Source organism: Papaver somniferum, chromosome 5, assembly GCF_003573695.1.
Source record: "Papaver somniferum cultivar HN1 chromosome 5, ASM357369v1, whole genome shotgun sequence".
NCBI lineage: Eukaryota > Viridiplantae > Streptophyta > Magnoliopsida > Ranunculales > Papaveraceae > Papaver > Papaver somniferum.
This window is the reverse complement of record NC_039362.1, coordinates 97,579,992-97,592,641: the sequence shown is the minus strand read 5'-3', so window position 1 is coordinate 97,592,641 and position 12,650 is coordinate 97,579,992. Positions and strand designations below refer to the sequence as shown.

The 12,650-nt window shown below is 38.5% G+C and overlaps 1 protein-coding gene across 1 annotated transcript; it reads left to right on the top strand.

Annotated features, from left to right (window-relative positions):
* The first annotated feature begins 1,773 nt into the window (after positions 1 to 1,773).
* On the top strand, positions 1,774 to 9,211 carry LOC113279369. Its single transcript, XM_026528061.1, has 3 exons — positions 1,774 to 2,715; positions 2,812 to 3,478; positions 9,012 to 9,211. The coding sequence occupies exons 1-3, from the start codon at positions 1,774 to 1,776 to the stop codon at positions 9,209 to 9,211; spliced, it is 1,809 nt and encodes a 602-aa protein (XP_026383846.1).
* The last annotated feature ends 3,439 nt before the right edge of the window (positions 9,212 to 12,650 follow it).

Here is a 12,650-nt window from a genome sequence, read left to right as displayed (position 1 = left end):
TTCATTAGCTCCAGACCTTGTTGAAGCATTGCTTTGTTTGGGTGATTGGCTGCCAGATATCACTCTCAGTGACAGTGATAGTTGTGTTACAGGTACATCTTAATCTTTCTTTCTTTTTTTTGCAATTTATTGGCTTATTGCACTGACAATGACATTGCCAGCTTAAAATGTCTAACACTTTTGATTTTTCTTTCAAAATACAGAATTTCAAGACTAAGGAGTAAGGTAAATGCATTTGCAGATGCAATTGGCACTTCGGACTTGGCAGAAGAGAATCTGGAGATGGAGGAGGAATGCATTTGCATTTGTTGACTCAAATGGAGATGGAGATGTCTTTTTTTTGCAAAAAAAAAACATGAAGATTATGAACTTGTTTTCTTGTGTGGCATGAACATCTGTTTGTCTTTTTTTGGTGTGGCATGGATTTAGAACTTGTTTTGTTGGATTTTAAAGTTGTTATGTGTACTTGTTATGTGTTTTTAGCTTGTTTTGTGGTTGTCCTGTAACAATACCGGATGGCAGCGAAAAATATCTGTTATCCGGTAAGTCCAACGTAATGGTAACGTGTTTGAATTTCCTATTTCCGCCGTAAATGAACGGATAACGGATATCCGCTAATTTTTAATGACAACGGCAGCGGCAGAGCCTATTTCCATTACGTTAGCATCCATTGACATCCCTAGGCAGGGAGTTGGATTTTCTTATCCATGGCATTGCCAAACCACTTGATGAGGTAAGTTTTTCTTGTGCTGGTGATATTAATGATGTTGTTAGTAGGCCATGTCTTGATTTGGATTTGTTAGACAAGGTTTTTCACACTCAGTTCCATACTATTCTCCATATACCCATCAAGTGCAGGCTTAGATTCTCTAGGGCCTTTAAGCAAACTATGGACACAGTTATACTTAATCCTTTAGATACTTCTTGTTGCATTAAGTTATTACTTTTTCCAATATGCATTTTGAGGAATTATGTTCCAAAGAGTAAGGTGGAAGAGAGGTCCGGTATGCGTAAGAAATTACAGGTTGCTTATATAAATCAGGCTTTAACTAAATGGCGTGACACTGATGGTTGTATAAATTTGATTCTGGATTTATTAGCAGAGCATGATACTTCAACAAAATCTAAGTTTTCAGGTCATAAAGACAACCAAGTAGATGTCAAACTTAGACTTTGTCGAAGGAAGTTAAGTCAAGGTTCTTATACTGCTGTTATTAGAGTTCTTACTTCTAGTGGTGTAGCTCCTTTATCTGATAATACTTTGGTAGATTTGAAGCTTAAGCATCTTTATGCACCGCCACCTACCTTGCCTATTGCGCCTAATGAAGTTGTTGCAGCCACTGCTAGTTCATACATGGTTTTAAGCAGGATTTAAAGTTTTCCCAAAGGCATGTCATGTGGCAGAGATGACCTTCATGCCCAACATTTTCTAGATGCCCTTAGTGGGTCTGCTGCAGCTGTAGCTAATGACCTCCTGGATTCCATCACGTCAATTGTAAATATTTTATTGTCTGGTAATTGTCCTCCTCAACTTGGTATGTGTTTTTCTAGTGCGCCTCTTACACCATTGCTTAAACCTGGTGGTGGTATTAGGCCAATTGCAGTGGGTACTATATGGAGGTGGTTAGTATCTAAGGTTGTTGCTTCAGTTGTCAGTAAAGACATGTCAATTTATCTAGGTGATTTCCAATTTGGTGTTGGAGTGCCATGTGGAGGGGAGGCTATTTTCACTTTGTTAATCGCATTTTAGATGAGAAACGTAATCTGAATACCATGTCCATGCTTTTAGTTGACTTCAGAAATGCTTTTAACTTAGTTGATAGATCAGCCATGTTACGAGCAGTGAGAAATAAATTCCCTAGTATTTCTCGATGGGTTGAGTTTTGTTACTCTTCCCCTGCAAGATTGTACTATGGCTCCTCTACTTTGTCTTCATCGCAAGGTGTACAACAAGGAGATCCTTTGGGTCCTCTTATTTTCTCTTTGACTTTGCATCCCATTGCACTGAAAATTTCTCAGCAGTGCAAACTTGACTTGCAGGCCTGGTATTTAGATGATGGTACCATTATAGGAGACACACTGATGGTTTCTCAAGATTTTCATATCATCAAGACCGAAGGAGCTGCTATTGGGCTTGATCTTAACATTCAGAAAACCGAACTCTTTTGGCCTTCTTTTTATGTAAGAAGTACTCAGGTTGGTGTTTTTCCCGCTGACATAGTTAGACCATCTGTGGGTGTTAAACTTCTTGGTGGTCCTGTGAGTTTGGATGCTTCCTTTTGCAGTCAGCTTGTTCTTGACAGAGTGCACAAGTATATGCAGTTAATGGATGCAGTCCATAGGTTGGATGATCCACAGAGTGAATTGATGCTGCTTCACAACTGCGCAGGTGTCTCTAAACTCTATTTTACTTTGCGCAGTACCGCACCCTGTTATGTCAAAGATGCTCAGGATATTTTTGATAAATATCTTACAAATTTTATGAGAAAATTGGTGACTGGCGATGGTCCAGGGTATGGTTTGTTACAACATAAGGTTGCTTCCTTACCTATTAGGGATGGTGGTCTAGGCATCTATTCCATGTACGATACCATGCAGTATTGTTACTTGGATTCTTGTTCTCAGACTTTGCAACTGCAGGAGACCATCCTACAAGGTGCGAGCATTCCAGTTAAAGGCTTAGCATATCAATTTTTTTTTGACAATTTCCTTCAGGTTAGTGGTGTTTCTTCGTCTCATCTTTAAAATCTTGTTTCTGCCCCCCATCCTATGCATACTTTGGCAGCTCAATATTTTTCAGTTGTGACTTAGGACATGCCCTCTCGTTTTGGTATGTCAAGAAGAGATTTAACACTTTGGCAGTGTAACAAAACTATACATGCACAAGATTTTCTTCTTGCTATTCCTGCTGATGGTTTAGGACAGAAAATTGGGCCACATCAGTTTAGTGATGTGCTTAGCTACAGACTTGGCATCCCCTTGTCCGCTGCCAATAGTTCTTGTATATGCTGCAATAGAGACATGGATGTTTATGGTGATCACGCGCTTCATTGTGCTAGTGAGGTTGGTATTAAGTTTCGCCATGATCTTGTTAGAGATACCTTTGCGGATATTTGTTATCGTGCTAGTGTACCTTATAAAGTGGAAGCATCTTTGGGGTTCCTTTTTCGTGATGGTGGTGATGCTAGGCCGGCAGATATCTTGGTTTACAATTGGGAAGAGGGTCGTGATACTTGTTTTGATGTAACTGGGGTTTCTCCCTTTGTTGGAGGTGGTGTGCAATCCTTTACACTGGGACTTGCCTTGGCTAAAGGTATTGAGCGCAAGCTGGTTAAATATCTTGAAGTATGTAATGCTAATGGTTATAGTTTTGGTACCCTAGCTTTTACTACTTTTGGTGAACTTGGTATTGAAATTATCGATTTTTTGAAAAGGTTGAAGAACTACATAGATAGGCATGATGCAAATGTAAAAGTTGGTAATTTTCTTTTCGTTAGATTAGGTATAGCCATTCAAAAAGGTGTTGGAGCCCAACTTGTTGCTAGGCTTCCAACTAGTTTCATGTAATTTTTAATAGTAATTTTCTTTTTATAATAATAAAAAAAAGAATGAAATTATTATTATGCAATAAAATTGACCGTTGGTTCCCTTGTATATGCCAGTTGAGTTGATCTAGAATTAAGATTATCGACCACTGGTTCCCTTGTATATGCCGGTCTGTGTTGATATTTGTCCATACCAGTATCTCAATCCATTAGTATTCATAGGTTCATCTTGACGGAGGCCTTCAGACAGATATGGTAAACACCGTTGACCTTAGACAACATTGTTTTGAACTATACAATCCATCTTCTTAATCTATTCATTTGTGGATTATTGATGTCCATAGTGCGACTATCTGAGTAGAACTCTGTCACTTATATATATGAATATAATTCGCATTAGGGTACTTTCTCTTGTGATCAATGAAAGTATGCCAATCAAGGAGATTATTTAGTGTCATTCCTGAGTCTTCACAGATAGTTAAGGTTTGGAATAAAAGCTTTGTGGATAGACCTCTTGTAAACCCTCCCGAGACTATAACTCGGCCACCAGGGCCACCTAGGGGTTTAAAAGCTTGTTATACGTGCTAAGTGTGATCGTATCCTCAACGAAAGGGAGTTGTATGTTTTAAAATTAGTTTAGTTTGATTTGCTCGAGGACTAGCAAAGTCTAAGTGTGGGGGAATTTGATAGGTATCTAAGACACCTTGATATTTATCTATTGTTTATGCTTTCTTGCGAAGTTTTCTTGTAAATTATGTATTTTATGTTTAATTTTGAGTTTTAAGTACTTTGGAGCAATAGAAGAAGAAACGTCGATTAAAAGAGCAAAAATGTCATTTCATGTGCAACTGCTGTTGGAGGCGAATTATTTCTCATTATTTGCTTTTATTTCTTCATCTCTATCTGAAAAGCATGTCGGCTTTAGTGATGCAATTTATTGCTGAAAAGCATGGCAGCTTTAGTGATGAAAAGAATTAAAGAAAAGAAGTGGATCTGAGAGGTAAGAGACGGCTGTTGTTGGTGGAAGAATTCGAAAAGTGTTTGAACCTCATGAGATGTGTGTTAAAGACAACCAGAGGAGTATTTTCTATTTACAGCTCAAAATGTGTCTTTCTACCCCACAAATTCCTATTCGCACCCCATGAATCGCTAAATGTACCCCAAATTGCTAAAGGGACACCAGAAATGGTTAAGGGGCAGTCATCTTCTACATTTAAATTTCAGTTTTGGCAAGAAAGTTGTTTCACGGAAGAACAAATTAGGGTTCGGATTTTGGAGCTGTTTCAGGGAGATTCGACTGGAAAATTTGGTGGGCTTTATTTATCATGGCTAGACAGGGTCTGTATGGTTGTTATAATTGATCAAACTGGTTCAGGTCATCGGTTTGGTGCTAAAATAGGGAAGGAGGTTCTCGGGTTCTTTTGATGTATATCTGGCAGAGTTTTGAGAGAGTTAAATACGAGAATAACTCTGTTTCCTAATAAAGGGGAATTGTGACGTGGTTCCGAACTGAAAGAAGGGAAGAAAATATATCTTATAATTAAGGATGTATATTTTCTCCAAGGGCATATCTATCGAACACAGGAGTTTGGAAAGAATTAAAATGCGTGAAAAAGTTTGGCAGAGAATTATTTTCGTAGTTTGGCCGGAAAGAAGGAACATATATTTTTGGAAATTTCTTCGAGGTTCAATAACCTTTTGGGTATAAAAGAGGTTGTCGGGATTCAAAAAAAAGGACATACGGATACTTTGGAGAAGAAATATAGAGCTAGGAATCGAAATATCACAAGTTTCAGAAATATTTTCTGTTGTTGCATATTCAAGAACACGAAGAACAAAGGTACGCCAGGAACGGTCGCAGAATCTGTCGTTGTTTAACCACAAAGTCTGTATATCGTTCTTCAGTCTGTAGAGAAAGACCTCAGCCACTGTGCCATTTGTTAGCCGAACAGTTCAACTCAGTAGCTAAAGACCTTCAACACTGAAAAATCGTTGTAAGCCAATTTCATTATTTTTAATACAATGATTAATCAAGTTTTGTCCATTTTTCGATTCATGAGTAGATAAATTTCTTTTCTAGGGCTTTGAAAGAATCTATTTTTGATGCGTAATTCTTAGTAATTATTTTCTTTGACATAAATACTCCAATATTGTGCTTTTAAATGATTAAAAAATTTTCTCTTATGTACATGCTTCGTAAAACTGTTTTGGGTAGTTTAGCTACCGATCTTTTATAAGCGAAGGAAAATTAGGTCGTAGAATAGCAACGAGAGTCATAAAAAAAAATCTTGTAACGTTATATATTCCGAAGCATGACATTGATTTCGAAAATTGTTTTGAGTAAACTAGGAGTATTTTGTCAAAGAAATTGTTATTGAGTCTACAAATATTGGAAGTAGTGGAATCCAAAACACTGGAATCATCTCTCCTTGGTGAACCAAAAATCAAAGTTTATTAGTTTTTCTTAGTATTTTCTCTTTATTAGTCTTAAAAAAAAATCTTCATAAAAGTCTGAGAATCGAATCCCTACTTATCACTTGTAAAAACTACATCATGGATACACGACAGTAAGGCGAAGCTAGGAGTATGTCCTTTTCCAGTGTCTATACCTGAAAGGGTCTCCAACAAGCCATCCAATCCTGAAGACTATTTGTTGATGTATCAACAACTCGCGCATGTTACGTAGCTGCCTGAAGAAAGCGCATCAGCATTTGTTCGCAGATTCTGGACACGAGTAATTCTTATTGAACAACCCTTTTTGCGACCAATCACTCCTCCTTCCGCCAAGGCTTGGGGAATCGATCCGATTGTCAACCCAGCCGTTATTAAGAGATGTGAATGGGATGTTGGTCCTTTCAAGTATTTTATCACGAGTTTAAAAGTTGTCACAGTCAAAGATGGGAATCTGAGAATCAAGTAACGATGCAACGCCCAAACCCATTTCAAGTTGGAGATCTGGTAGTGAGAGTTGTTGCACAACCTGCTCCGTTTGATTCCGCAGAAGGGAAAGACGAGTCGTACCTAGTGGCAGAAGTTATTTTGGGAGGTTATTGCAAACTCATCAATGCAGACAAGCTAGAAAGTGTAGTAATACACACCCGGTGGCTCAAACCTTTCAATACCTAAGATGTCACGCCGCCATTTCCTCCAACATTCCTTTTAGTGTTTCCTCTAGCAATTTCCCTTTTAATACAATATTTGTAATTCCTCCAAAATGATTGCACTGCTTGCATTCATAATTAGGGTTTCAATTTATCAGTTAATCGAAATATCATTTCCCTTTTAGAAATCTCTTTACTCCTGAATCATCTCAAGGCAAAGTCTCGAGTAAACCAAAACCATCATAAAATCATTACCCATTGATTCAAAACCAGAAAAATAAAACCATGAAAGAGACATCTCGTATCTTTCAAAAATACCGAAGAGGGGAATACATAAAGGAAAAGAAAGAGCAAGGTGACCAAAGGAAATCATCAAGCAACCAGTACATGATTTTTAGGGAAAGCGTCCTTCGCACCCTAAAGTGCAGCCTGCTTCAACGACGAAACGACCTCTCAATCACCACCTCACGGAATCAGGAGCAGCGAGCTAGCGCACGTGGTACTCCCGGATTTCAACTACTTATTCAGACGTATTCAATCACGTCACACGCGTTATTAATTAGAGATAGAGCCTCCATACCTAACAAATACGGCTCTTGGGTTTCTTGTTCACGGAAGCACAACACATGTGATATACGAGGGTAATATCAAATGGAAGTTACAGGTTCGTGGCCGAATCCTACATTTTCATCATTGCATCCACTTCAAGTTGTGGTTATTAGGGTTACTGATCGCTGTTGTATGCGTCAAAAATAATTTCACTTTTTCACTCTACTAATATAAATGAAGTACGTGGTAAGAAAGAGTTCGTTCCCACAGAGAGGCTTTTGTTGTTATAAAATTCAGTTTCTTAGTAACCAAGGGGGGAGATTTTTGTTTTAGCAAACTAATAAAAATAATTGAAAGCAATAAAATATGAAAATAATCAATAAGAGGAAGATATTGGTCACGAGATAGTATCATTCACAAACATGTATTTTCATCAATGACTAGAATTGAAATTTTAATCTCTCATTTACTAAAAGTCCTAGGATATCTTGATCGCAAGTTTATCCCGCTAATTCCCTGACTTCATCACAACCACATTAAAAGATGCATATGTGAATTCTTCCTAGAAAGCAACCTAAAGTGTAAAAGCACAATTAAGTTTAACTCCCTAAAAGCTTTAAGTTTTATGGAATAAGACTAATCAAGGCAATCAAACGTGTGAAACCACTAATTCGATTTAACCAGGGTTATGATTCATTTGTGACTAGTAGGATATATCACTACAAGCACTACCCACAATTATGCTACTTAGAATCAGGGATAAACAACTTTTTCGTATTGAAAACCCTAATATAGCTTTAGAAATGAATGCAAATCGGATTGATTCCGGACTCAACCAAACAAACAATCAAATCATATAACAATATAAACCATGAATCATAAACAATAAAGTTGAGACAAAACTAATCCATTGATTTAAATATCATGCTTGAGAAATCAACTTTTATCCCATAACCAATAATTGTGTTTAGTTACTCATAGTAATGGAGTTCATCATAATCATTTTCATAAAATAAAGAAATGATAAATATACGAAAGCAAACCCTAGTAGAACCGCCGCTCTCCTCCAAAACTCCAAGTAGGAAAATACGTGATATCTTTAAGTTGTAGAAAACTTTCTCCTTTATAGCTCCTCTTGTTCCAAAATTAGGTCCAAGTCTTCAAAGTCCATTAGATAAAAATCCACCAAGCCCATATGTGAGAAAACCCATGTAGAAATTATCCCAAAAATATGTCGCCGGAAAACTGGGTTCACCGCCGGAAGTTGGCCGTAGAAGTATCTCAGGTGACCGACAAAGTCCACCCGGTCACCGGTCAAACGGGTCAGGTCGTCGAGTCAACTCAGTCAGATCGTGAGTTAGACCCGAGTCAGCTATTCAAGTGAGCTAACTGGGATGACTTGCACCTTGTTTGTTTACTCCTGACTCATCTGAGTCGTCTGGATCTGAATCATCTGGATCTGAGTGAAATCACCTGACTCATCTGGATCTGAGTCGATATGTTTGTTTTGAGTCAGATCTGACTCATCTGACTCGGAAATAAGTGAGTCAGTGGTTTGGTCCCATGAGTCAGGGGTATTTTGTTACCTGACTCAAATGAGTCCGAGTCAGGGGTTATGTCTGAGTCATAGGTCGAGTCAGATCTGACTCAAAATGGAAAACAAACGGTCTGACTGCTGACTCGGTCCGAGTCAGGGGTTGACTCAGATTCAGACGCCGAGTCAGCTGCAAACAAACAAGTTCTTGGTTTAGTTGCCATGGCATAATCCATGAGTACTGCTGCGCCATCATTGTGTCTTGGCTGGCATAATTTGCAGCCATTCATGTAGCTTCACAACCACAAACTCAGTTCAAGTTACCAGTTCCATTATCTCATTGTCTGCAACATCAACAACCACAATCAACTGGTGCTCATCTCTTCCATCTTAACCAGACAAACACACACAAAGCATCAACATCAGGGCAGCAACAAAATCAGCTACTAACCCAGCAAACTGTACCATCATCTCAGACATAAAGGGACCAATGCAGAACCTGAGTACATCCTTGACATTGGCCACCAGACTGCAGCTGCAACTACATTTCAATCCATTCTCTGTAATGCAGACTCATCACCTCCACAATCTGTACACATTTGAATTCCACCTTCTTCTCCCTTGCACTGTCACAACACAGAATCCAGTACCACCACTGGATTGCAGCTCCTTCTTTATTGTGCTCAAACACCACTTCCAACTGCAGCTGCACTGCCTCCAACAGTCCATAACTCCCCTGTAATATGCAATATCACCAAGTATTCAGCTGATCCATCTGAGGCCAAATGACACGTGCAATGAAGAATCTCCACTGACACTGCCAAGCTCTAACACCCATTGCTCCAGTTCTCCACCAACACACAGCAAAGCCATACCCATACAGTACACAGAAACTGCACCAGACCCAGTGCTCCATTATGTTCAGTAGCAGCTGCACTGCCCTTCCCTGTACCAACAACTCCAACTGCATCTTGTCACATATCATCAAGCTTCATAATCTCCATAACCAGCTGCCTTGCATAACTCCTCAGCTGCAGCTTCTCCCAATGCCTGATTCAATCACATAACTCAGGCCACCTGCAGTATATCACTTCCATAAACTGCAACAGACACAGATCAATTCCAAATGCTCATCACTTCAGTGTCATTGAGCTGTTGCTATACCCCATTAGCTCATCATCAATTCCATTCTCAAAACCTCAAATCTCTCTTCTTCTGTCACACACTTCCAGTAGCCACCACCAACACATTGACTTCATCTGTAATACACAGCTCCTCCAATTTCATTGAATCTGACCCATTCTTCTTCTCAACAGTAATAACATCTCAGGCCTCATCTGTAGTTTCAATACCACCATTCTCTCATCACAGCTGCACCACCACATAAACAATCATCTCTGCAAACCCATTTCTTCCTTGCATTGCACACGGCAGTAACTCAACTGCAATCCCATTCACCTCAGGCCATAACTAGCAGCAACATTTTGCGGCAACAACATCCATTTTAGCTTCAACTCAGCTTAATCACTCAACCAACACTGCAACACTGCCATTTACAGCACCAACAACACCAGTGCATTTTGCTCAGCTCAAAACTCACTGCAGTATCAGCATCACTACCATTCTTCCATGAGTTCATCACCATCACGACCATCTGCATCTTATGTTCACCTGCAATCTCATGCCCTGCACTTCAACTTCTCCACTGGAAACAACAACCAACATCAGTTCTCGATCTGCACTGCTATGACTCGATCCATCACAGCTGAAACTCTCTGCACCTGTAGTTTGTACCTGCCCTAGACATTCATCTAAATTCACCACCAACTCCATTCTAGAAATGCAATATCATACTCCCTCATTCTGTTCTTACCCTATCCAGAATTACCATGAGCTTCAACCACCAACAATGGCTCAATACCACCTTCCGAATCAGCTCAACTTCACAATCCTGACTCAACAAGAACAACATCAACAACATCTTCTTATCTTGTAACTTGAATTTCTGCTATTTCAGCTCTATCACAAATACCATCATTATTCTTCACTGTTCTAACTCTCAAATTGAGCCCATTTCAGTTTATACAAAGAACCTAATTTCTGCAATCCACCATCTCTTACTTTCAATGCTCTAAATCAACATGAACAGCTGTCGTTCTTCTCTACTTCCGATCATAATCCATAGCTCAGAAACCCCATCAACACAGCATTATCATCATCCTCTCAGAATTACAATTCAAAACCCTAATTCCAACGATTCTTCTCAATCCTCTAACCAAACACGAATTCAAGGCCAACCCATTCTCCATGACCCTGCCAGAACTTGAAAATCCCACTCAACCACTTCATTCAACACCAAATCACGACATCAGATCTACTTCTTTCACTGTTCTCTTCCTCTTTCTGAACTTCTGATTCTTCTTCACCTAACCAATTTCATCCTTCGAACCATCAGCATCATCTTGCTTCACTACCACTAATTTCGTCTCTGAATTTCTCAATATCTCAGTCTCCAACTCTAAGACAGCAGCCAACAACGCCTTTCTTTTCTCTCTCGATTTCAGGTGAAGAGTAATGAAAAGACGGATTCTTCTCGATAAGGGTAATAGTAGTAGATGGAATTACTATGGGCGCCTAACAAATGGATATAGGCCACCCAATTACTATTTGGCCTGTCAGTCTCAGAAAACTGACAGTTCATTCCTTACTCCTTCTTGCGACCTTAGCCGGCTTCATGTATCACTCGCCTGTGAATTGACCTTTTTGCGTTTTACGCTCCAAGTGAACGATTTCTCCTTCTTTTGCTTCCAAGGACTCCATTGCACCTAATAACTCAAAACTAAACATAAGAGATGCAATTCACAAGGATAATAGCAAAGAAAGCATAAATACTATACTGGTCCGCAGGTTATAACCCCAAAGGGGTTATAACCCATCCAAACAAAAGTGATACAAAAACCGCAAATATCATAAACTGTCTAAACTACCCACTAATTTATTACTTTACAACCTGCGTAACGGACAAAATTTCTTAAAACCTCCGCTCCTGTATTCGTTCAAAATCAATCTTTATTCGTTCAAAAATCAATTCGTTCCTGTATTCGTTCAAAATCAATCTGCTCATCCCTAAGCCAAAATCGTTCAAAATCAATCTGTATTCGTCATCATCTTCTCGATTTTACCTTCTTCTCTTATTCTATGGATGCGTACTTCAACCACTGCTACAAAATATAACCTAATTTTTCAACCACAAATGGCGAAGAAACAAAATCAACAGGCGAAAAAGAAAGATGAAAAGCTAAAGAAAATAGCGAAACCATCTCCTAAAGGTAAGAAATCGAATTTGCTTTCAAGTTGATTTCGAGTTTGAATTCAAAAGATTATTAGGTTTCATTTGATTTATGGGTTGGTTTTCTGTTTGCTTTTAGGTTTCATTTCTTAGGTTAGTTTCTATTTTCATTTTGTTACATCGTTTCTTTGGTTTAGGTTTAGGTTTCAGTTTGTTTGATGTAACCAAATGAAAACAGATTTCAATTGTTTGTATATTTGATGCAACCAGATTTTTTTTTTCTATTTGATGAAACCATATTTCATTTGTTGTTTATTTGATGAAACCAAAGTATAATCTGTTTTTTTTATGAAACCATTCTGGGTTTCATCATTTTACAACCAATTGGTAAATTGGTTCCACCAATTGTTAATTTGTTACATCATAATAATATGGTCTTTTTGATGAAACCATTTTTGGTTTCATTACTTTTCATTTGTTAGGTTTAGGTCTGCAAGAATGATGTAACAGATTTGCGATGAAACCAGATATCATTTTCTGTTTCTTAATGAAACCCAAAATTGGTTTCATCATTTTTAGTTATTGGTTTACTTCTAGAGTTGTTATTGGCTGTTGATTTGAATTCAAACTGT

Coding starts and splice junctions, on each gene's coding strand:
- LOC113279369 (XM_026528061.1), top strand. CDS start 1,774: ATGTCCATGCTTTTAGTTGACTTCAGAAATGCTTTTAACTTAGTTGAT. Junction 2,716..2,811: donor TTTTTGACAATTTCCTTCAG/GTTAGTGGTGTT, acceptor GTTGTGACTTAG/GACATGCCCTCTCGTTTTGG. Junction 3,479..9,011: donor TGATGCAAATGTAAAAGTTG/GTAATTTTCTTT, acceptor CATAATTTGCAG/CCATTCATGTAGCTTCACAA.